At 59.7% G+C, this 22,708-nt stretch overlaps 2 protein-coding genes across 2 annotated transcripts in view; one reads left to right on the plus strand and one right to left on the minus strand.

The window, feature by feature from the left end:
• Nucleotides 1-1,363: 1,363 nt before the first annotated feature.
• On the plus strand, nt 1,364-6,999 carry HSD11B2 (hydroxysteroid 11-beta dehydrogenase 2). The gene is made up of 5 exons (XM_059999059.1): nt 1,364-1,628; nt 5,088-5,300; nt 5,417-5,602; nt 5,709-5,846; nt 6,059-6,999. The coding sequence occupies exons 1-5, from the start codon at nt 1,364-1,366 to the stop codon at nt 6,484-6,486; spliced, it is 1,230 nt and encodes a 409-aa protein (XP_059855042.1). The 3' UTR covers nt 6,487-6,999.
• A 463-nt stretch (nt 7,000-7,462) lies between these two features.
• Nucleotides 7,463-22,708, minus strand: part of ATP6V0D1 (ATPase H+ transporting V0 subunit d1) — a 38,203-nt gene continuing 22,957 nt past the window's right edge. The window contains exons 2-8 of the mRNA XM_060000314.1: nt 21,844-22,015; nt 13,570-13,748; nt 12,094-12,173; nt 8,679-8,756; nt 8,377-8,553; nt 8,191-8,268; nt 7,463-8,094 (exon numbers count right to left, since the gene is read on the minus strand). Of these exons, the coding sequence (XP_059856297.1) occupies nt 7,933-8,094; nt 8,191-8,268; nt 8,377-8,553; nt 8,679-8,756; nt 12,094-12,173; nt 13,570-13,748; nt 21,844-22,015 (926 nt within the window). The 3' untranslated portion in view covers nt 7,463-7,932. The remainder of the gene's footprint in view (nt 8,095-8,190; nt 8,269-8,376; nt 8,554-8,678; nt 8,757-12,093; nt 12,174-13,569; nt 13,749-21,843; nt 22,016-22,708) is intronic.

Below are 22,708 nucleotides of genomic sequence, written 5' to 3' on the forward strand. Positions count from 1 at the left end.
AGGCTGAGCATCTAAGATAGAGAATGGGCAACAGGATTGGGAGAGGTCCATGACCTCCAAGGACCTAGTGCAGGCATGGATGAAGCACTGGGCAAGGGTCCATAAGAAGCAGGGACCCCTCTGCCATGGGCTGACCTACTGACCTCAGCACAGGACCTGGCAGCAAGGTACTGACACCAACTCCTAGTGCCTGCAGAGTCTGGCATGGATGCCAAGCACAGGGTGCCAGACACTGGGGTGGGCAAGGTGGGGGGCCACTAGGCCCCGCATCAACACAGAACTTCATACACACAGGCAGGGAAATGCACCCACATTCACTTATTTTATACCCTGGGGAATCCTAAGAGCAGGGCAGGGATCACCCTGTCCTAGAGGCTGCCCTCACTGACTCCCCAGGTGTCCCCATTGGCCTGGCTCTTGGAGTCCCTGGGGTTGGAGGGTGGGCTGGAGTTAATGGGACGCCTAGATGCTTCCTCAGAACCGCGCCTCCACACACCCGCGCCCACACATATACACTTGTGTGCCAGGAGGAGGTGAGGTTGCTGCATCCCCAGGGCTGGAAAGTGGAAGGAAGGGGCAAGGCGGGGCAGAGACTCTCGCGAACCCGGTCGGTCACCCTCCTCCCCCCAGCCCCCTGCCCCAAATCGGTCGGTGGCTACGGGCAGCTTAGGTGTGAGAGCACGTCAGGGCGTGTGTGCTAGGCACCTGCAGCGGCGCAGGGCGTCCGAGTACGTTACGTGTGCCGGCGTTGGCCGCGGCTGCCTGGTGAGGGCGAGCTGGTTGCCCGTGGTGTTCCGGCAAGCCCGGCGACCGCGGCGGTGCTGTCAGTGTGGGGAACTTGGCTGAAGGTTGCGCGTGTCCTCAGGCGTCCCGAGCAAGTGTGAGCTGTGGATGTGCTCACCTGGGAGCCGCGGCTCAGCCGCCCAAAGCGCACGTGTCGGGGCGCAGGAGTGAGCGGATGCGGGGCACTAGGGCTAGACCGACAGGACCTCTCCCGGGCGCGGCGGGTGGCGAGGCGGCTGCTCCTCGAGCAGCAACTTTGGGACTCGGTTCTGGCTTCTTCGAAAGCGGATCTGGCCTCGGGGGCGTGGTAGAGGGCGGGAGGTAGAGGTGGGGGCACCTGCCGGGCAGTGGGTGAGAGGAGAGAAGTAAGGAAAGCCCCGCCCCTTCCCCGCCTCCGCTCCGCCCTCGCCCCCGCCCCCGGGGCTCTTTATAAACTCGGCCCGAGGGCTAACAGAGAAAGCGAGTATCTCTCCCGCCCCTGGCTGGTGTTCTGCACCACCCCGCGACCCGGCCCCGAGTCCCAATCCCTGCTCTCCAGCCCGGCCCCTGCCCCGCCCCGGCCCAGCCCGGCCCGGCCGCCATGGAGAGCTGGCCCTGGCCGTCGGGCGGCGCCTGGCTGCTTGTGGCGGCCCGTGCGCTGCTGCAGCTGCTGCGCGCGGACCTGCGTCTGGGCCGCCCGCTGCTGGCGGCGCTGGCGCTGCTGGCCGCGCTCGACTGGCTGTGCCAGCGCCTGCTGCCCCCGCTGGCCGCACTTGCCGTGTTGGCCGCCACCGGCTGGATCGTGTTGTCCCGCCTGGCGCGCCCGCAGCGCCTGCCCGTGGCGACTCGCGCGGTGCTCATCACCGGTGAGTGCGCGGGGCACGGAGCGCGGGGATTTCAGGTTCGAGGGCGGGGCCGGACACTCAGAGGGCTCCCCGTGGGCATGCCAAGGCAAGGCGGGACCCCTAGCCCAGGAGTGGGGGAGTCCCTCTCCCCTGGGTGCAGGGAACCAGCCTAGTAGGAAGAGCAGGGCACCTCCCCAAGTCCGGGTTAACTACCTGTGGCTTCAGGGAGTGTTGGAGGGAAAATGAGGCAGGGAGCGGGCAGGTGCACAGGGGAAACTTGTAGCTAAGAAAGAAGGAGGCTTCTGGAGTTTGGGGTTTATGCTATGTCCCTGTCCAAGAGAGCAGTCTTCGGACAGAGGACACTGCTCTGAGGGACTTCAGAGGATGGTCACCCTTTGAACTCTGCCTAACATCCCCACGTGGGAGGTACCATCTCCTCTTCCCTGGGATTAGAGGAATAGGCTTAGATGAAGAGTTAGGACCCCCAATTGTCTGGGCTCCTTGGAGTCCAGAAAAGCTTGAGGTCATCATGAGGGACAGCTGGGCATTCAGCTGCCTCTCAGATCCCACCACCCAAACCTAAATTGCTGAAGTAGCTGTCCAGAGTCTGCACCCAGCACGCCACCGCCATTCCTCCTGGTCCTCTGTGCCCAGGAAGGAGGTGAGGTCTTGGAGAGCTGGGTTCAGGTGCCTCTGGTCACCTGGCTGAGCTCTCTTTGTGTGGAGCAAGGAATAAATCTGTCATCAGAAGGAGGGAAGGAGGAGCTGAGGCCCAGCCTGAAGTGGGGAGGGGGAGAAAGACCAGTGGGCACTGGCTCCATTGTATGGGGGAGGGGCAGCCCGGTCTCTCCCCTAAGCCCCATGGCTTTGGACAGGTGCTCAGGGCTCTGCCCTTGCATTGGGCCTGGGCTGGGGGCAGCCACCGGCTGACTGGCTTCTCGGAGACCTCAGTCTAGCAGGGGGCCCTGCAGGATCAGATGGAGCTGGAAGAACTTCCCAGAGAAGGCCATCCTTGAGCTGGGCCTCAGAGGCTGGATGGAGATAGGTGGAGTGTGGAAGGTGTTTTGGATCAGACAAAGGGTGTGGGATAGAAGCTTGAGGCAGGAATGAGCATGGCCTGGGCAGGGGACAGTCAGTAACCAGTCTGGCTGCTGAGATGTGGTGGGATATAAGGTTGTTTCCTTGGAAGGGGCCTTGAATGCCTGGCAAGAAGCCAGAATGTACTGAGGTGGGTGAAGGTGGCATGAGGGTTTGGGCTTCAGTTAAGATGGTGGAGACAGAGCAGGGCTCAGGCTGGATAGGAGAGACCTTAGTTCAGGGTGGAGTATGAAGTTTCAAGGGACCCCAGTTTTATTGGTTTAAGGAAGGAGAGATGACAGACCTCCTGGTATGAAGCAGGGAGCTTCTTTCCCCAGGGATGAGGCAGCTCCCCTCCTGCCTTCTAATTAATGAGTTATCTCAACAGGACCCAGGCCATCTGCAGATACTAGTGACCCAGGCAGTCTTTCCTGGGATCTCACCCCAGGCCTTTGTGCTGCCGCTGTTACATCTCCTAGCCTCGAGCCTGAGAGTGAGGTGAGAGGAGGGATGCCTTTTGTGACTTGGGCTTCCCTCAGCTCTGGTTGCAAAGCCCCGTGAAGGAGGAGGGGAAGAAGACTGCCCAGCCCACCCCACGTAAGCATCAAGAGTAGGCCTCCAAGCTTCCCAATGCCCCCAAACTCTGGGGTTTCCTCTCTCACCACGGACTGCCAGACAAGTAGGTGACCAGGCCCTGCCTCACCTGCTAGGAACGCTGTGTCTTGAGGCTGCCACCCACCCCTCCCGGAGAACCGCTGGCCAAGGCTACTTGGGGAGCTCAGCCCTGGGGTCAGGGTTTGGGTTGAGTGGCCGGGTGCCTTGTGTGCACAGCTCTGCACTGCTGGGGTCTCATGGGAGTGAGCCCATTGTTGTTCATGGCTCACTGCACGTAGGTTGGAGTTATGTGCAGGTGTCCAAATGTGTGTGCAGGTGAGCAAGAGCGTGTGAAAGGCTTGGGTGACTGTGCTGGGACCGCAGAGCTGAGGTTCTGGAAGGCCTCAGTTTCCCTGTGAAGGGGCTGTCTGCTCTGGAAGGGAGCTTAGGCAAATGGGGACACACACACAAACACACACACACACACAAGGGTGCTCACGCCCCTCCCCCAGCCAGACTTGCTCAGGAAATACCCCTCAGCTGGGGCTGGCTGGTGGGTCCCCAGCCACACAAAGCCCAGCTTGCAGACCCCTGCCTAGCTTTGTTCTCTGCCTTAACAGAGGGGACAGGGCTGAAATGGGGGGAACTGGTTGTGCAGAACCACTTTGCAGCTTCTGCTCAGCAAGACCACCACGGGGGCAGGCTCCAGAGAGCCTCCTCCCTCACTGCTCCTAGCCCTGGTTGGCCACCTGTGGAGCCGGATTGGAATGAGAACAATCAAGGAAGCAGGGGTTTATCAGACCCACTGGCTGGCTCTGCCTGGTGGTCCATCTCTCTACATACCAAAGACAGGAAATTAGGCCTCCAAGAGTGGTAACTGACCTCAGGTCACACTTGGTGGGCATGGGAAGGGATTCTAACGCAGATCTGTTCTTATCTTCATCCATTGTGCCCCTGTGCTGGGGGCAAGTGGTCTGGGGCTCAGAGAATGCTCCAGTGTTGCCACTGATTGGAATTCCAAGGGTGGTGGTTGGGGGTGAAATGCGGATGGGCCTCCAACTTGCCTAGAGCCAGGAATAATAGTTGAGGGTGTTGAGGCTGGAATGGAAGGTGGCTCTCAGGTTGTACAGGGTCTGCATGATGGGAATAGAGGACTTCGGCTTCATGCTAAGGGCTGTGGGGAGCCTTGGAGAGGTTTTCAGCAGCAGAGGGATATTGTCATTTTTGGAAGGATCCCTCTGGCTGCTTAGGTAGAGAATGGATCCAAGGGGGCAAGATGAGACAGCACTACAAAAGGGGGCTGCTTCAGTGTCCAGGTAAGAAGAAGAAGCCTGGGCAAAGGCAGTGAGAAAGGGAGGGAGGCTGTGCAGTAATACTGCGCATGCGAGCTGAGGCCTGATATCGACCAGACAGAAGGACATCAGAACTGGGACTGGGTCTCAGCTGGGACTGGCTGACCTGCAATAGAGTCCTGACCTTACTATATGCTGGCTGAGTGACTTTGGGAAGCAACTTAGCATTACTAGGACTCAGTTTCCTCATCTGTAAAGTGGGGATCATAAGCCACGTTTGATGGGGTAGCTATGAGTCGTCAGGGAGATGACAGTTGTGAAAGAGTTGGTACTCAGGTGCTCAGCCAGAGGGGCAAAGCCTGCCAGAGATGGGCTTAGGAAAAGAAGGGAGGGCTGCTGATTGCTGGTACGTTGGGTGTCAGAGGCCTGGATCCCATCCAGACCGTGGTGACCCTGGGGTTGTCTCAGGCCGGACTCGGCCACAGTGGGAGTTCACTGGCTGTCCTTCCCTGGCCAGGCTGTGACTCTGGTTTTGGCAAGGCGACGGCCAAGAAGCTGGATGCGCTGGGCTTCACAGTGCTGGCTACCGTGTTGGATTTGAATAGCCCTGGTGCCCTAGAGCTGCGTGCCTGCTGTTCTCCTCGTTTAAAGCTGCTACAGATGGACCTGACCAAGCCAGCGGACATTAGCCGCGTGCTGGAGTTCACCAAGGCCCACACCGCCAGCACTGGTCAGTAGGCTCAGCTGCGCGAGGAAAGGGCGCGGCTCGGCAGGTGTGAGGGGGCAGGGGTTGGAGGTCTGCTGCCAAGCTGACCCTCAGCTTCCCTCCTGGCTCCATGCCTTCAGGTCTGTGGGGCTTGGTCAACAACGCGGGTCAGAACATCCTCGTAGCAGATGCGGAGCTGTCTCCAGTGTCCACGTTCCGCAGCTGCATGGAGGTGAACTTCTTCGGTACACTTGAGATGACCAAGGGCCTCTTGCCACTGCTGCGCCATTCCAGCGGGCGCATCGTGACCGTGAGCAGCCCGGCAGGTGAGGGTCTTCCCACACCAGAGCAGAAAAGGTGCCCCTGCAGGGCGGGGAGAGGTGCTGGAGCCCCTGGCCTAGGCTGAGATGCCCACTCCCAATCCATCCCCAGGAGACATGCCATTTCCGTGCTTGGCTGCCTATGGGACCTCCAAGGCGGCTGTCGCGTTGCTCATGGACACGTTCAGTTGTGAACTTCTGCCCTGGGGTGTCAAGGTCAGCGTCATCCAGCCTGCCTGCTTCAAGACAGGTGAGGTTCAGGGATTTGGGGCTGGGGCCTGTGTGGTGTAGTGGGGGAGGGGGGAAGGTGAAGTGGTGTGGTCTTCTCTGGAGGGGGGTTGGGTCTGAGGAATGGGCATGGCTTTGGCTGGGGGCAGGTCTCAGGTTGTGAGTTAGAGAGACCTGGGTCTGGCTTTGGCTCCCCTAACAGACCCCACTCTGACCTTGCCACTCCTTCCCCAGAGGCAGTGAAAGACATGGACCAGTGGGAAGAGCGCAAGCGGCAGCTGCTGGCCAACCTGCCCCGAGAGCTGCTGCAGGCCTACGGTGAGGACTACATTGAGCACTTGAACGGGCAGTTCCTGCATTGTCTGAGCCAAGCACTGCCAGACCTCAGCCCGGTTGTAGATGCCATCACCGATGCGCTGCTGGCGGCTCAACCACGCCGCCGCTATTACCCAGGCCATGGCCTGGGGCTCATGTACTTCATCCACTACTACCTGCCTGAGGGCCTGCGGCGCCGTTTCCTGCAGTCCTTCTTCATCAGTCCCTATGTGCCAAGAGCACTGCGGCCTGGACAGCCTGGCCTTACCTCTGCCCGGGATGTAGCCCAGGACCCAGGCCCTAAACCGGGCCCTTCCCCCACTGCCCAAGGAGCAGTACGTGCATAGAACTGCTCCGGCAGAGGAGATCCCTTATGCCCTTGGTCCTCCCCTGGGCATTCTGACCCCCCAGGTCTGCCCCAAAGCCTGGCCTAAAGGACCCCAACTCCACCCACTGCCAATGTCACAGGCCAGGCCTGGTGAGGCTGCTTCCCTGTGAACCTCTGGGCCTCTCCTGCTTCATGAGCCCAAACAGACCCTCCTGGGCACAAGGCTCCACCATGCACCTTGGAGAACCCAGCTGGATGGGGAGTTTAGTGCAAGACTCAGCTGTAGCCTTTGACAGGATCCTGCAGACAGTGCCTCTGCAAACTAAGGAGTGACTGGGAAGGTTGGGGACCCCCTCAGGATTATTTCTTGGCACCAGTGCCTCAGTGCTGCAATTTGAAGGGTGAATCCCACTGTTTCTTGACTGGCTCAAGAATTAGGGCCCTGACCACCCACCCCAAGCCCCCCAAGCCACAGGGAGGCTGCATATTCTACTTGCCTGATTGCCACTTTTTGAATAAAGACAAATTTTTATTTCTCCTAGAATGGGGGAGATGCTATGTTCGCCTAGGTGACAGGCTGTGGCTGTGAAACAGACTGGGCACCGCCTGGGGGCCGAGGCTCTGGGCATAGACTCTGGTTTACACCCAACCCCCTTCAACAACCTTGGGCAGATCATTTATCCATAGGTTTCCTCATAGTGAAATGGGGGTAATGACCCCAGCCCAGGGAGTTCTGGGGCTCAATGAAGCAGAGGGAGGCCTGGGCGCCCTCTAGAGTCAGGAGCCAGCACCACAGGCCTGTCAGAGCCTCCAGCAAAGGAAGGGGCTAATCCTCCACTGACTTTCCCCACCCTGAGGAATCTGGCCGCACAGGGACAGGGCCAGCCTAGGGCTGCCACCCGAGAAAGGAAGGTAGAAGGCTTAGGTGGGGGTGGGCTCAGCGAGGGTGGGGCCCGAGGGGAGTTGGGGATCTGGGAGAGGGACTAGGGCCCAAAGGAGACAGAAGACAGCTGGGCTTAGAGAGGGCAGTTTTTATTGTCTCAGAGGGGCAGAGCTACTTCCCCTATTCCCCAAGGACATGCACGCTCTATCCTGCCCCTGCGCCACGGCTCTGGGGGACCCGCTGAGGGAAGAGGAGGTTCACGCTGCCCCCAGGGGTTCTCAGGTTAGGGAGGAACACAAAAGTGACCACATGCTTCTCAGATACGTCAGCGGCTGTAAACACAGGGCTGAGGGGGCCTCCTTGCTCTGGAGGTGGGGGGCTTGGTCCATCCTTGGTGGGGGGAGCAGGTGCCCAGCCCCTTTTCAGGCCCAAGAGCAGTCTCAGAGAGGGTGAGGGAAGCTGGGCAGCCACTAGGACAGTGTGCTACCCCCCAGGGCACATAGGTGAGCCGTGAGCTTTGTCACAGCACACGCAGACACACAGGCGCGCACACACACTTGTGGGGAGCCTTGGGCCAGGGTGCTAGAAGATGGGGATGTAGTTGTCGATCTTGGCTCGGTGGCGCTGGGCGATGCACTCCGCGATCCATACAATGTTGCGACACTCCTGCTCCTTGAGCTTCACAAAGGCGTAGAAAACACCGAAGTGGAACTGGTTCAGGAAGGCCAGCTTGTTCAGTTTCACCTGCAGACACAGGCAGGAGTGGTGTGCAGGTGGCCATGACCAGAGTCAGGCCTAAGCCACCAACCCCTCCCTAGGATGGGCAGGGCCAGCACTCACCTCATGCTCGAAGAATCGGTCCTCCAGGGTCTTGTCTCCAGGGTTGCTGCCCGCACCCTCGAAGAGCAGCTTGTACTCCTGGCCCCAGGGAGCAGGGGGAAGCATGAGCATGAGGGTGCTGTTGGGTATGGGGTGGGGACGTGGGTGCCAAATGCCCGCCCACCGTTCAACAGCCAGGGCACTCACCGGGTAGTAGTCGGCCACGTTCTTGACCTGCTCGTAGTCGTCAGCCCGAGCCAGCTGGGCCAGGCCCTCAGGGTAGAGCCGTCCGCAGTGCGGAAAGAGCTTGGCACGGTCCTCCTTGGAAAGCTCTGTGCCGAAGGAGTTGATGGTGATGATGAAGGCGCGGCGGTCTGCTTCAAACTGCGGGGCCAGCGCACAGGCGAGGAGAGAGGGACGGGGAGGGAGGCAGCAGCCAGTCAGTTGGCAGGGCTTCCCCCAGGCCAGGGATGGGGGACCAGCAGGCGGGAGGGTGGGCAGGCACTCACCTCCAGGATGGGACACATGGCATCGGCTGTGGTCCCACCCAGCAGGGTGCAGAACTTGTAGAAGGACTCCAGGTAGGCCTGTGCAGAGCATGGGGTTCCCTCAGCCCAGGCAGGGAGACTCGAGGGGGTCTGCCAGGCCTCCTCCTCACAGTTCCCTCCTTCCCTCCCTGACCCCTTTCATGGTGAATCCAAACATCATACCCGTGGCCAGGGCAGTCCCCGTGTCAGAGCCCCTGAAACATCCACAGATTTCCGACTGTTAATCAGCCGAGTAGCAGTAGCCTGCTGCCTCTCCCCACCCAGTAGTTACAGAACAATTTCTGGCCCACTGTCTGCTTCATGGTGCGGTGCCCCTCACACCCCCATCCCATGGAGTGCCAGGCTCAGAGAAGGGCTCCGTCTTCCCCCTGCTGCTCTGCCTGCCCTTCCCCCAAACCTCCCCTCCTCCCCTCTCTCCTCAGAAAACCACGTGTCGATGGGCCAGTGAAGGATGGTGACCCCTGAGAGTTCACGGGGATGGCCTGGACTGGGTGCCTTGGCCCCTCTCAGCACCCCACCTTAAAGAGCACCTCCTCCTCTTCCCATCCCCTAGGTAGTTCCCAGGCATCACGCAGCAGGAACCAAACTGTACTGTCAGCCCAGCTCCTCCTGAGGGGTGGTTATTGCCGGCACAGATGTCAGCCCTGCAATGTGATGGCTGGACACACAGGCTGCCGGTGGGAACAAGCACTTCCTGCCCAGGCAAATTGGATCTGCTGGGCATGAGGAGCAGCCAGGTCAGCCCAGGCCTCAGGTCCCTCCCACGACTAATTCCTGAAACTAGCTAGGCCCAGGCAGGCTTCCTTCCCTGAACCTCTCCATGTCAAGGAAAGGGGGACAGTCTCATGACCCCTGGGGAGCTCCCTCTACTCAGGTGCTCCGGGGTCCCACTTGGTGGCATGGCCACAAGAACTCCAGCTCTACAGGCTAGAGACTATTCTCCTGAGCCGGGGGTGAGGGCTGGGAGGCAGGGAAAGCTTTCTGTACCGAGGTCTGCCCTCTAGGGAGCAGAGAACATTCCACCCACCACCTGCTGATGTGGGCCACAGGTTCTACTGACCCAAGAGAGGAGGTGAGATGACACCCAGGAGTCCACGAGCCCAGGCTGAGCCTGGCCAGCAGCACTGGGCAAGCTGGGCTCAGGGGAAGGCCTGAGGTGACCACTGGGGTCACAGGAAACAAAAGTCTAGAACAGGTCAGGAGGAAAGAAGCCTGGAAAGGGAGAGTGGACCCCAGCATAGCAGAGGGCTCGCGTGGTAGCTGCCAATCCTACCATCGATTAGTGGCACTGTTTAGTCCCTCTGGGACTGTCCCCAGCCACCTCCTTCCCCGTGGCCAGCAAAGCTGGGTGTGTCCAAATCTCCAGGCCTGCCCCAGTGGGGCCTGCAGTTCCTATCTGTGGGGGAAGCCACCAGCCTTTGCCGAGCTGGACTGATCCTGGAGACGCTGACCCCAGGGTGGTGGAGACTGGTGGCATAGGCCCAGACTCTCTTCAGGAGGCTCAGGAGCTGAAGAAACTGGCAAGACCCCAGAGGCCCAGGTACCAAGGTCACCTTCCCACCCCCATCCTGTCCCCTGGAGTCTGCCAGCCCATGTCTGCTGCACCAGCTGCCTACAGTTCCCACCCGCTACTGGGGGTCCACCTAATCTCCCATCTGTGGCCACTGGGCTGGGACATCGCCTGACAGGCGGTCCTGGCACGGTGCCTGTATCATTGGGTCGGTGTTTACAAGCTGGTGCCCGGGCAGCCCTCGCCAGTGACTCCAGCTAGAACCAGTCAGGCCCGGTGACGGTGTGGGTGAGGCTGGGGGGACAGCCGCACCCCTCACCCTGCCTCAGGGCAAGGAAGCTGGCAGTGGGCCAGGTGGGCAGGCAGCAGCCCCGTGGGGGTGGGCAGGGGCTGCGGGCAGCGTGAGCACTGGCACACCTGAGCCGGCTCTCACTGCCTGCCCGCCCCCCATGGCCCCCCTCACCCCACCCTCCCCATCTCCCTCTTTTTCTCCCTACTGGCAGGCGAGAGCGCTCGCTTTGCAGACAAGCTGAGCCGTGCTGCCAGTGTCTAGCAAGTGGCTTCAGGCAACCCACCCTCCTTCTCTAAGCCCTCAGTTTCCTTGTCTTACAAATGGGGATACTGATGCCCACCTAGCTCCTAGGGCAGTCCCGAGGAGTAAAGAAGCCAATAATCTTCCTACCTCTAGTCTTGTCCCCTCTAGGCTGTCCTCACATTCTGATGATACTCCGCCCTGTTGGAAACCTTCGTTGGCCGACCCTGCCCACAGGATAAAATTCAAACTTCTGGCCTGGTGTTCAAGACGCTGGGTGACTTGATCCTGTGCCTGCCTTTTTTTCCAGACCTGTCTCCCACTGTCCATCTGGAACCTGCACTTCCACGGCAAACTGCTTGCCGCTTGGCCCGTGTTCCACACTTGCTTCTGCATGTGCTGTCCCCCTGCCTACACTACTACAACCTCCAGGTAGGCTCTTCACCTACCTCCAGACCCTCCCTGCACCCTGGCCCAGACCCCCGCAGGGAGACTGGAGGGCCTGCGCTCAGGCTGCCACTGTGTTGGCCACCTAGCTCCAACTAGGACAGGAGAAGAGCCTCACCATGAAGATCCAAGAGACAGACGTTCTCAGGGTTAGGTCAGCAGGGCTGCTGGCCAGTGCTATCTTCAGGCCCCCTTCAGGGCCTGCCCACTACTGACCCATCAGAGGTCCTGGCTTCAGAGGTCCTCACCGTGGCCAGGGCCCAGTCTGCCCCAAAAAGCCCTCACTGGTCCCTGGCCGGCCCCCTTCCTTGGCTCTCAGCCCTGCTCCTAAACTCTTTGGGCCAGGGCAGGGCTGAGCCAGGAATCCCAAGCCCACTCTATTTCCAGGGGTCACCAGCTTGTCCCACAGCCTGGTGGGAAGCAGAAGGTGGGTGGGGTTGAAGATGATGGGCCACAGCACTGGTTCTAGACCTGGGAACCTGGGGACACAGGGACCTGGCTATGCCTGGCTGTGTTCCTCCCCACACCGTTCTCAGGTGCCTGTCCTTGCTGGTGACCGTCCAGGTGGGGTGAGCCTGAGAGCTATGGCCTGGGTGGTGGCCAGTAACCCTCCTGGATGCAGGGGGAGTGGCCATTCAGGAGCCCGCTCTGACAGGCCAAGCTGCGGAGCACCAGCCACTCCTGCTGATTTGATCTGGGCCCAGGGGATGGAGAACCTGTTCCATGAAGTCTTGCACCAGTCACGGGAGCCAGAGAGTGAGCAGATAAGCCCCTGGGAGAGGAGCCTGGAGCAGCTGTGTCCTGTCCCAGCACCCACATAATCATCAGCCCACTGTGCCCGTGGCCCCGCCCACCTACTTCACCACCCTTGGGTCCAGGGGCACTACCTTGTACAGCGTGTTTCGGATGATCTCGATGTTCATCTCATCAAGGTCCTGCTCTGAGATGCAGTCCTGGAAAAAAGCCGCTGGGGAGGAAAGACGTGGGTATGAGAGGCAGGCGAGTGGACTCGGCCGAAGCAAGAATTGTGCTAATGTTCAACTGCCCCTGCAGGGCACAGAGGACCCCTGCCACAAGGCTCATCTGGCTGGTAATTGGGGGGCACTCAACCTGGTCTGGACTACTGCCTTAGAAGTGGCCGAAGCAATACTCCAGGCCATGTGTACTGACCTGAGCTTCTCCTGCCTTCTTGCTCCTAAAACTGATTTATAAAGGAGGCGGCCAGCCATAACATGATCTAATCGCCTCTGGGGCAGACCCAAGCTCAGATCATGCCAAAGAAAGGCTTGCATAAGAGCCTGTGACATCCTCCCTTCTCGAGGGGCAGCTGTGGATTCTGGGCCTGACGCCCACTTCTCTGCATCTCCCAGGAGAGCCTGGGGCCCACATTTGGAAAACCGTCCTTCTCCTTAGAACAAGGAATGAGCGTGACAGCTGGGTGAGCATGGAGCAGTGACCCAGGGGGCCACTGGAGGGCTGGGAATTAGAGGCCAACGCAGGATAGAGCCCCTCGATCCCCAGGGAGCCACGGACTCACTGGTCTGTTTCTTCTTTAAAGGTGAAGAAACTGAAGAAGCCACCAACAGCCCAGAACTAGTTCAGAGTTATTGTGAGAGATAAGATCTTGTGCAGATAAGGCCAGCAAGTAGGGCTTAGGCCTCTTAGTGCAGGACCAAGTGCAGCTTAGGGCCCAGTTGTTCAACCCTGGTGGCTTCCTGGAGGTGGTGCCCTGGGGACTAGGACTCTGGCTGTGAGGGCACTAGCTGGTGACAGCCTTAGTGCCTTCTCCCCAGACTCCCTCCAAGGCAGGCAGGAGCCAGTGCTGCCTAGGTGGGGCCCTGAAGGAAGCTCCCAGTTCCCCTTCCTTCCTTGGCCTCTGACATGAACTCTGCATCCTGCTGGACACTGCCTGACTTGGCCCCTGGGATCTGCTTTGTGGAGGTAAGTGAAGCTCTTTGCTCCCCTCCTCTGCCTCACAGGCAGCAAGCCACTCCAGCCCAGCTTAGGGCCACAGTCTGTCAGAGCTCCCAAGACTCCAAGGGACCCGAAATCCTCTCTCCACTCTCCGCGAGCTCAGCCTTCCTCTGCATTCGGAGAAATCAGACAGATTCACAAAATGAGATGGTCTGAGTCAGGCCCTGGGGCTAGTCAGCCTGGCCCAGCAAAAGCAACAGGAAGGGAGCAAAAGGCAGGTGAGGAGGAGAGAATGGGAGGCCAAGTGGAAGGGAAGAGAAGGGTAAGCAGCAGTGGGCGGACCTCGCTTTCTGGCTCAGGGCCGCCCCCGGGGGTCCGAAAACCCCACACAGAGGCACTGACACTGATGCCGCTGCCTGCCACCTCCCTCCTCAGCCAGGGTAGCTCACCCAGGGGCGTGTCCACCAGAATGGCATTGTAGAGCTCGGCGGGCGTCTGTGCGATGTTCACGGCCTCCATCTGCTCAAAGCTGCCTAGTGGGTGGCACTTGGGCACGAGCTCGGCGATAGAGCGCTGGTGCAGCGTGCCCGTGATGAGCAGGATTACGTTGTCAATCATGTAGCTGTAACTGCGGGAGGCACACAGCAGCGCGGCAGCCCTTGAAGTCTTGGCACAGCACCACGCCCCTGCCCCCACGCAGCGCAGGCCACCAGCCCCTCAACGGCGAGCACCACCTCAGGCTCCTCTCCCTGTCCAAGGGTGCCCCCTCCTCCGGCACCAGAAGCACAGGACAGACACGGCCCCTCCCTGGGTCGGGGGGAGAACTTATACCCCACGAGTGATCAGGAAGCAGGTAGTAACTACCCCCCAGGTGTGAACAGTGTTCTGGCAAGACACGGGAAGCATGGGCGCATGGAGGTGAGGCGCACGGGCCAGCATGGGGGATGAAAGAACTGGGAGATGAAAGCGTGTTCTGGGAAGAGGGAACAGTGTGTGCAAAGGCCTGGAAGCAATTGCTAAGTGGCGGACGCCTCAAGGAACTGAGCACGGTCAGGGTTGGCAGAAGGAAGGGAACCGGCACGGTGCTGCCAGCAGGCTGGAGCCTAGAGGCGGGTCCTATGGGTCCGGCTGAGGGTCCTGACTTCGTTTTGAGCACAAGGGACCCATGAGCAGGATATAAGCAAGGAGTACCACAAGCACTCTGGCTGCTGGTGGGGACAGAGGGGGAGATGGCAAGAGGAGGAGAGGCTGAGGAGTGGAGTGGGGAGAAGCTTCTCTAGGGAAAACCAGAGAAGACTCAGAGGGAGGGTCCCTGGAGTAAGGCCCCTGGTCAGTCAGGCTGAGACAAGCAGGCAGACAGCTGCCCTGTGCAGCCCACTCCAAAGACAGGGCACTGCCTCCTTTAGGGCCTGAAGATCCACCCGGATGGCCTGGAGGAGACCCAGAGACCTGGAAGGAGCCTGGGCTCAGGTCAGTCCCCTCCGGCACAGAAGGCCCGCTCTGGACAGTGTACAGGCAGCAGAGGGGGCTGGAGAGCTGGGGAGGGGTGGGGCTACCCAGCTCAGACTTGGCAACGGGCAAGCTCTGCCTCCACCCATTGAGACAATGCCACAAAGGGGCTGTGGCCAAGAGTTCCATGTAGTCACCTGTGTGAGAAATGGAGTGAAGAGGGCAAGAGGGCCCCAGTCAGGCTGCAGGAGCCACAACATTCCTCCAGCTTGTCACCACTGATGATCTCAGGGCATGAGGCAGCTGGATGAGGCCTGGGGGTTCAGCTCCAAGGCCAGAGTGGGGCTCCCACTGAAGGGTGGGAGCTGGACTGGAGGCTGCTGCCCTGAATTGGGCACTGAGCACACCCTGGCTGTTGGGTGGGCCAACAGCTGTCCTGTGACAGTATCTTGAGGCTGTCCAAGGTAGGAAGTGGCCCCCAATTCCAAGGGAAGAAAAGTAAGGAGGTGGTGGCCTAGACCTCAGCTCAGAGGGCTGGCTACGGGGGGAACTCCCACAGGGCCTGCCAGGAAGGCGGCAGGAGGAAGAAACCACAGCTCCTGTCCCCGCCTGACCCCCACCCCCCTGCGTGCTACACACTCCCCCAACTCCCACCCAGCCCAGTGCCCTGCTATGACCTCTGCTCTCCCGGGCTTGGGGCCAGGCAGCTGCCCTCTCTCTGCCCCCAATCCGGCTGGGTCAGCCACAGGATGTGTGCTGAGAAGAGACAGGCCTGCCTTCTCAAACTGAGGGCTTCAGGCAGGGCCCATTCACAGCCGCGAGTCGAGGGGCTCAAACGGCCAGCCTTTTGCCCCAACCTGACAGAGCTGGCAGAGTCGAGGGACCTGAGAGAGATCCCGCCAGAGCTTGTGCCTTGGTCTCCAGCCCCAGCCTGCATTGTCCCTACCCTGGACAGCACATCCCTCGTGCCCCTGATGCCTCCAGAATCTCACGCACCGCAGGACCCCCGCAACACTCCACCTGTGTCCCATCCAGCCCCGCTCTAGCCATCGTGTTCCCTGAGACAGCCACAAAGTCCCCACCCCCGAACCCGAAGATGCTCGTTCACGCTCTCACCAGACTTTGGGCAGGGACGGGGAGAACGCTGTACCTCTTCGAGCTGTTCTATCCAACTGATCCCACAACCACCAGCATCACCAGCCCCACTGTCAGAGGATATGAGACACAGAGGTTGCAGGCCCCAGGCCCTGTCACATCATAAAGCAGAGAAGCACTATGTCTCTTGGTCAGTGTCCATGCACCTCCACCCACGTCCAGGTCCCCATGCCTTGACTCTACACTCCCCATCTAGCCTTGTCTTCTCAGAGGAATCTTCACAAGTCAGTTTCCTTTCTCTAAACCTCTCCGCTCCTCGCACCACAGGGTATTCATTTATGTTGGGGATGGGGCTGGTGTCAGGGCCCAAGGAAGGTGCCTTGGCAATCGTCAGGGTCCTGACCCGGCTCGGAGCTGAGCCCTGTGGGAAGACTCCACTGTCTGGCTTTGCTGCTGTCCCTCCAGTGATGTGGAACAGGATGGCTATGATTCACTTTTCAGCCCTGACAGCAAATGTGAGGGCTGGTGATAGCACCCCCTGGCTGCCCCCAGACTCTCCTGCTAGAAGTCCTGGCTGGGCACCAAGGGAAATGCTAAGCCAAGTAAAGCTCCCCAGCCCCTTCCAAGGCCCCCTTCTAATCCAGGCTAGACCAGCTTTGGATGACCCTGTGCCAGGCCCAGTGGCTCCCTCCCCCGGGTCAACTGCAAGGTTACTATGGCAGTAGCCCCTGATTTCTCTCCCCTGCCCAATGAGAGCCAGAATCTCCTTTCCTGGGATGAAAGGAGGCAGGGCATGGCAGAGATGATGCCGGCCCAGCTGTCTGCTTTTCCTCCAAGGTGAAGCCCTTCAGCAGGCAGGGAAATCCTCCTCCTCGTCTGGCTTGAGCTGCTGCCTCCCTGCCCCCAGAAAGCCACTCCACCAGTCCTCCCTTCATTTGGCCTTAATAGGAGAGTGTGAGGTTCCAGCTGGTCAGCATCTCCCTCCAGAGGAAGACAGTTGGGGAGTGGACAGGCGTCTGCCCGCCAGGCCAAAGAGGCCCTCTTGGGGTGGGTGTAGGGCAGTCTGTATTCCTCTGCCCTGAGGCCCTCCCTCACCCTGTGCCTTCAAGAGTCAGCCTGGGCCGAAAGAAGTCTTGGGATGGGGTTTAGAAAGCCACTTCCTCCAAGAAGTCTTCCCAGCCCCTAGCCAAGCCCTATCCCTCTGCTGTGCCCTTTGGCGCCACCTGCTGGAGCATGATGGTTTGCTCCCATGGTCTCATCATTTGGCCCCGGGGGGGCCAGGCTTGGCGCTGGATAGGCCATGATGACTACCAGCCCAGTCGGCCCAACTACAGCTCCCAGCAGAAGCAACTAGTAACCGTACCTGTGCTCAATCACATCTGAGTCCTACAGAGCACTGCCCAGGTGGAAAGTGAACAGAGATATCAAGCTGTGGCTTCAGCACATTACCTGTCAAGCCTCAGTTTCCCCTCTGCAATTAGGATGACTGAAGTACAGCCCCCAGCAGAGCCAGTGATGCCCTGACCTTCTCCTTATTAAAATCCTGCACCTCTCCTGAGGTCCAGCTGGGTCCTCCCTGGCCCATCCTGAGACCTGAGACTTCTCAGCATCAAAGGGCACCTGCATGCTCTCCCTCAGGCTCAGGAGAACAGTGTCAGTGCTGGCTCTCCCTCAGGGCCGGAGCCGGGTCGAGCCCAGGACCCAGAAACCACAGCCTACAGAGACCCTGCTATCATCTCAGAAACGGTGGTTGTGGACAGTGAGGGCTGGGGGGCCAGAATAGGGAGGCCTGAGGACACCTGATACCCGCTGTGACCCAGCAGAGCCCAAGGTTTGGAAAATGTGACCTGGGGAGAGTGGCAGGTGTGCTGACAGGCCCACTGGGCACTTGAGGCCATTGTCCCAGGACAAAGCTTCTTTCCAGCTGCCCACTCCAGGCTGGTGGCACAGTAGAATATGAGACCTCACCTCCCCCAGATGGTGCAGGTCACCGTGCCTGGGCTCTGCCAATGGGTGCCTGGGCTTCAGGCAGGTGCTACACACTGGAGACGGCCCCTCCAGGGAGGCTCACTCATCTAAGGACAAGGCCTTTGGGGCCCACCTGGGAATCCCCAGAGACCAAACTCACTTCTCCACAAGCCATTCTCTCCCAGCTTCCCTTCTGGGGCCTACTCTCTCATAGGACACCATATGGGATGGCCCAGATCAAAGTCTCCTCTGAAGCTCAGAGAACCCAACAGAGGCTCCACCCCATGTCAGATAGCAAGTGAATGGCTGAGTCTGGAAGGAGCCCTTGGTACAGTGATGTTATCACCATGTTATCACCATGAAATTGAGCTGAATCATCTCAAAACCACATGACTGACGACAGCCTACTTCAGAGGGACCTCTCTCACTCAGGGCCTGTCTACCACACATGAGGCAGCTGCCTCCACTCTGGCCACCCACTCTGAGTGGCCTCTCAAACCCCATCTGACCCTCGAGTCCTCTCAATGCTGAAGCCCCTGGTTCCATTTGTGACAGCTTCCCACAGGCCTCCCCAGAAGCTATCTGCACCACCACTGGCACCCATCCTATTGCATCCATAAGTCTCCCTCCCTCCTGGCACTGCACCTGGCCCAGAGCTGAATACTGGTCATGTGTGTTGGCTCAAGGCTGGCTGGGATCTACAAAAGCACTGGACACTGTCTCTCACACAGGAGGGCAGAGGACACCTTGCCCAGCTTCTGCTTGCACACCTGCAATGACAAGGAACTCACTGCCTCCTGGAGAAACCAGTTCCAGCCATCCTGGGCCAGCTCTGTCTGCGGGTAGCACTAGCATTGCTCCCTCAAGCCCCCACATCCAGGATTGGGTATCTAGCTGACGAGTCCATCACCTGGGGATGGCACTCTCCTTTCCGGTAACATTCCTCTGGACATCTCTAGGGTATCTGCTTCCTTCCCAGAGGGTCACAGAGCCAGGGGCCCCGTGCTCCACCTGCTCGGGACATGTATGGTTCCCCCTGCCTTCCCCCAATTCTTCTTTCAAATGCCCTTCCCCTCAGCCAAACAGCCACCTCCTCAGGGAAGACAGTGGTGAGTCCCTGGCCTGGGGAGGTCCCCTGGACAGGCCCCTGTGGAAGCCTTCAGCCCTTTTTGCAACACTCCTTACTCCTGGGATGAGCCAGGGTGGAGGAGGTTACGGAGATGGAGTGGAGGAGGAAGAGGAGGAGCAGCCGGGGAGGAAGGAGGTAAATAGAAGAGACACCATGGGAGAAAGGAGACTGCTGGGAGGAGGTAAGACGGGTGTGGCTCCTGTTAGGTCTGGAGACCCTGGCCACATGAAGGTCAGCGGTGACCTTAGCCGGGGCCTTTGGTGGGGTGATGGGATGGCTGGAAGCGGACTGGAGGCTCAGGATGCAGGAGGTGAGAGAACACAGAGTGAATGTAAAAGTTCAGGCCACACAAGATGGGTTTTTAATGGTGTGAGAGATTTGAACTTGTTTAGATGCTGTTGGGAAGAATCTGGAAGGGAAGGGGCTGCACAGACAGAAGTGCAGATGAGTGGCCCTCAGGGTTCAGGGAGTGGGGTGAGGGGACTCAGGACATCAGCAGAAGGACCCAAGAGAAGAGGAGGGTACCTCTGCCATTGGAATGCAGAGGGGCACAGGCACAGTGCTGGGAGGTGGACTGGCTTCTACTGTCTCTGTGGAGGAAGAGGTGGGCCATCTACCCAGAGAGAAGGCTGGGGGCAGGAGATGAATGGTGTTTAAGATGGGGAGGTGGTCTTCCCACCCTCGGTGGGGAGCTGCAGGGTGCTGAGTAGGGAGAGCGAGTGGCCAGCTGGGCAGGGACAGTCCAGGCCAGCTGAACTAGTAAGTGTGCATGTCTGGCAGCAGGGAAAATCCACCCAACACTGGCTTCCCCGGCTCTGCTCCCGGCAGCGGAGGTGGGGGAGGGCGCCTCGAGGCTGGAGGCTGCTGGGCTTCCTCCAGGGCTGGGGAGCTGCCAGCCGGGTGGGACCATGAGATGGGCGGCCAAGAGCGCTGCGGATATTGGCAGAAGAGTGCTTGAATGATGGACCAGGGAACCTCAGCTGGGGAGGGAGGAAAATGAAGACAGAAGGGGTGGCAGGGGAGGAAGCAAGATCCAGAGCCCTGCTGAGTCCGGAACCCATGTCCCACAAGGGGCTGAGAGTGGGCGGGAAGGCCTGAAGGCTGTGGGTAGAGACGGGGTGCCTGACTCAGCGATTTCAGGGCCGGAGCAGTTCCAGGTGGTGACATGTTCTTGGGCAGCCATCGTGGGGGTGGCTCAAGTGGAGAGCAGAGGAGCAGGTCACTGGAGATGACGAGGTCATGAACAAGCAGCCACAGGCTCAGACAGGCTGACACGTGGCTGCCGAGCTATTCCTGAGACAGAGCAGGACTGAGGGGATGGGAAGACTGTGAGCCACACTCACCCATGAATGGAAGGGGCGGGGAAGTGACAGCCTGCCACAGGATAGTGCTTGGCTGCTTTAAGCATGCTTGGTGCTTGCAGCCAACCTCCAGCAAACAGCTGGCGGCCATGCAGCCTCAGTCACGCTCAGAGCCCTCTCCAGTTTCATGGCCTGGCAGGCTAAGACCAAGCCTCTGAGGGCACCAAGACAGGCCAGGGGCTGGCAGCACAGGCAGATGGCCAAGCAGGCAGCAGGATGGATGACATCTGACCACTGGCATGGGGTCAGCCTCCTCTGGCCAGCCTAGCTAGCACGGCCAGAACATTCACCAGGAAGCTGAAGGAGCCCTGTGCAAACAAGGTGAAGGCTGGGCTCTGGCAATAAACGCACTGCTTCCTGGTATGTCCTTCAGCTCTGGCCTTGGGGTAAAGGACACCCAGGCCCAGGCTAGGGGTTGACTGACAGATGGGCACTGCAGTATGACCCCCAATGTGGCAGCACGAGACGCATGCCATCTCTGGCCTCCTGCCCAGAAGGACCATGTCGGCTGTACCCTGATGGAGGCCAGGGCAGTGTGATATGGATCCAGCCAGGACAGCAGGGAGGTCCCCCGGAAGGAGGCCTGTGGCCAGGAGACAGCCTGAGCCTGCTTCCCAGCCTGAGCCCTTCAAGTGTCCCAGCCTGTGGCCTCAACCCAAGGATAGAGCCCTTCTGGTTGCAGCCCCTACTTGAGCGAGTAAATGGCTGCTCCTGGCTGGGGGTGGGAAGCAGGCCAAGCAGCAGGCATCCAGCCCTGTCTCTTCAAGTATAAGGGTAGGAGGTATGGCAGGTCCCACGGATCTGGGGGTCCCACCAGCAGGGAAGGGTTAAAGCTAGACAGTACCCAGAAGAGCGCCTGGAAAGGCTTCCCCACAACACACACTCACACTCCAGCAGTGCAGAGCACGCTCATGTAAGCCAGCCACCGATGTCTCTGTCCACCACCTGCACTGGGCAGCCACCTGGGCCGGGGCCAACTCTTTGTCCACCAGGCCCTGGCTCGTGGCTCCTGGGCCATCCTGGCAGAAGGGGCCTCTCTACCTCCCTGTTTCCACAGGCACACCTGGTGAGCAGAGGCTGTCTCATCCAAGTGCCCTCCCCAGCCTGTAGGTCTCAGGGTCCTTTCCTCTTCTCCAGGAGCTTAGTGGAGGCAGGGTTGCACCCAAGGATTAGACAGTAAGAACGCTGGGCAGCCAAGGGTTGTTAGCATGGGGGCCTGGGCCAGAACTGGGAAAGGCGGCCAGGTGTTCAGCACCCTCTCCGCCTTGCCCCACTTCTCCCTGAGACCCAGGGCCATGGTCAGAGACGACAGAGGAGCCTCAGCCCACACAAGGTCATAGGGCCTGAATGGTCCATCCCAAAACCTGACTCTTCAAAGCTCTACCTATCCCCCAACACCATCATGGGCAGTGGGGGCCTGGTGAGTGTTCAGGGTGAGTGTTATAGGGTGAACGAGGGAAAGGGCTCCTGTCATTCCTGATGCCTGTTGACACCAGGGACACAGGGAAAGCAGCTTCATCCAGCACTACAGCGTGGGACACTCGGGCCTGCCCACCAAGTTCCCAGACAGCACTGAAGTGGCTGGTGACCCCATTTTATAGGTGGTGGCCTGGGCCTAGCATTGTTGAATAAGCAGCCCAGCCACCCAACCCGGGAGGACCCTGCTGACAGAGGAGCTGTCCCATCCAGTGGGGGGAAAAGGCACTATAGAGAACACTCACGTAATGAAGTCCAGGAAGCTGGCGAGCGGCTCATAGGCATGGTTCCTCATATGGCGGAACTCCACCACCATCTTCTCCTTGAGCCGGTCATCGATGACGGACACTGTCAGCGGTGATGCCTCATTGGCCAGGAAGTTGCCGTAGTCGGTGCTCTGCAGGTGCAGCTTCAGGTCTGAAACCCAAGGGTGGGGGGTGAGAGCCGGCCGTGCTGAGCCTCCCCAGGACCCCAAGTCCCCGTCCCCACCCCGATTCTGGGTCCCAGACCCTCGCCTGCAGTTGTGCCCTGCTGCTACCCTGACCTCCTGTCCCTGCCTCCACCTCCCTGTTGGCTCAGAGCCTACTCCAGGGCAATCAGGCCAAAGCCAGGACACTGGGCCCCAGAGTCCAAGTACAAGTAAAACCATTGTTCCCCCAAACGACAAGAAAACCTGGGAAACCCCAACCCAAGGTGCCATTCACAACCCACAGCCTTTGAGGCTCTCCTGCATGGTGGGCTCCAGGATGGCCCTAACTTAAAGCAGAATAAGACATGGGCCCTACCCTCCAGAGCCTCAGGGTTAAAGGAGCAAGCCAACGTACCCCCAGGCAGAAACAATGCATATGAAATGAAGGACATGCCCCAGGCCAAGGGTAAAGTGGAGAGGGCACCAAGATAGGACCGAAAGGACACTCCAGGCTGGGCCAGGCAAAACGCAGGGACAGGAAAATGCAAAGGAAGCAGCTAGCAGGATGGCATGAGTGAGGAGTGGCCTAAAGGGCAAATGAGCGGTGTGAGGGGGAGATGAGGCTGGGGAGAAAGACTGGCCTTGCCTGAGGAGTAGCTGGAGGCAGGCAAGCCAAGCCCACGAGCTCTCCTGAGCTCTTC

The sequence above is a fragment of the Delphinus delphis genome, chromosome 20 (genome assembly GCF_949987515.2).
Source record: "Delphinus delphis chromosome 20, mDelDel1.2, whole genome shotgun sequence".
NCBI classification, from domain to species: domain Eukaryota; kingdom Metazoa; phylum Chordata; class Mammalia; order Artiodactyla; family Delphinidae; genus Delphinus; species Delphinus delphis.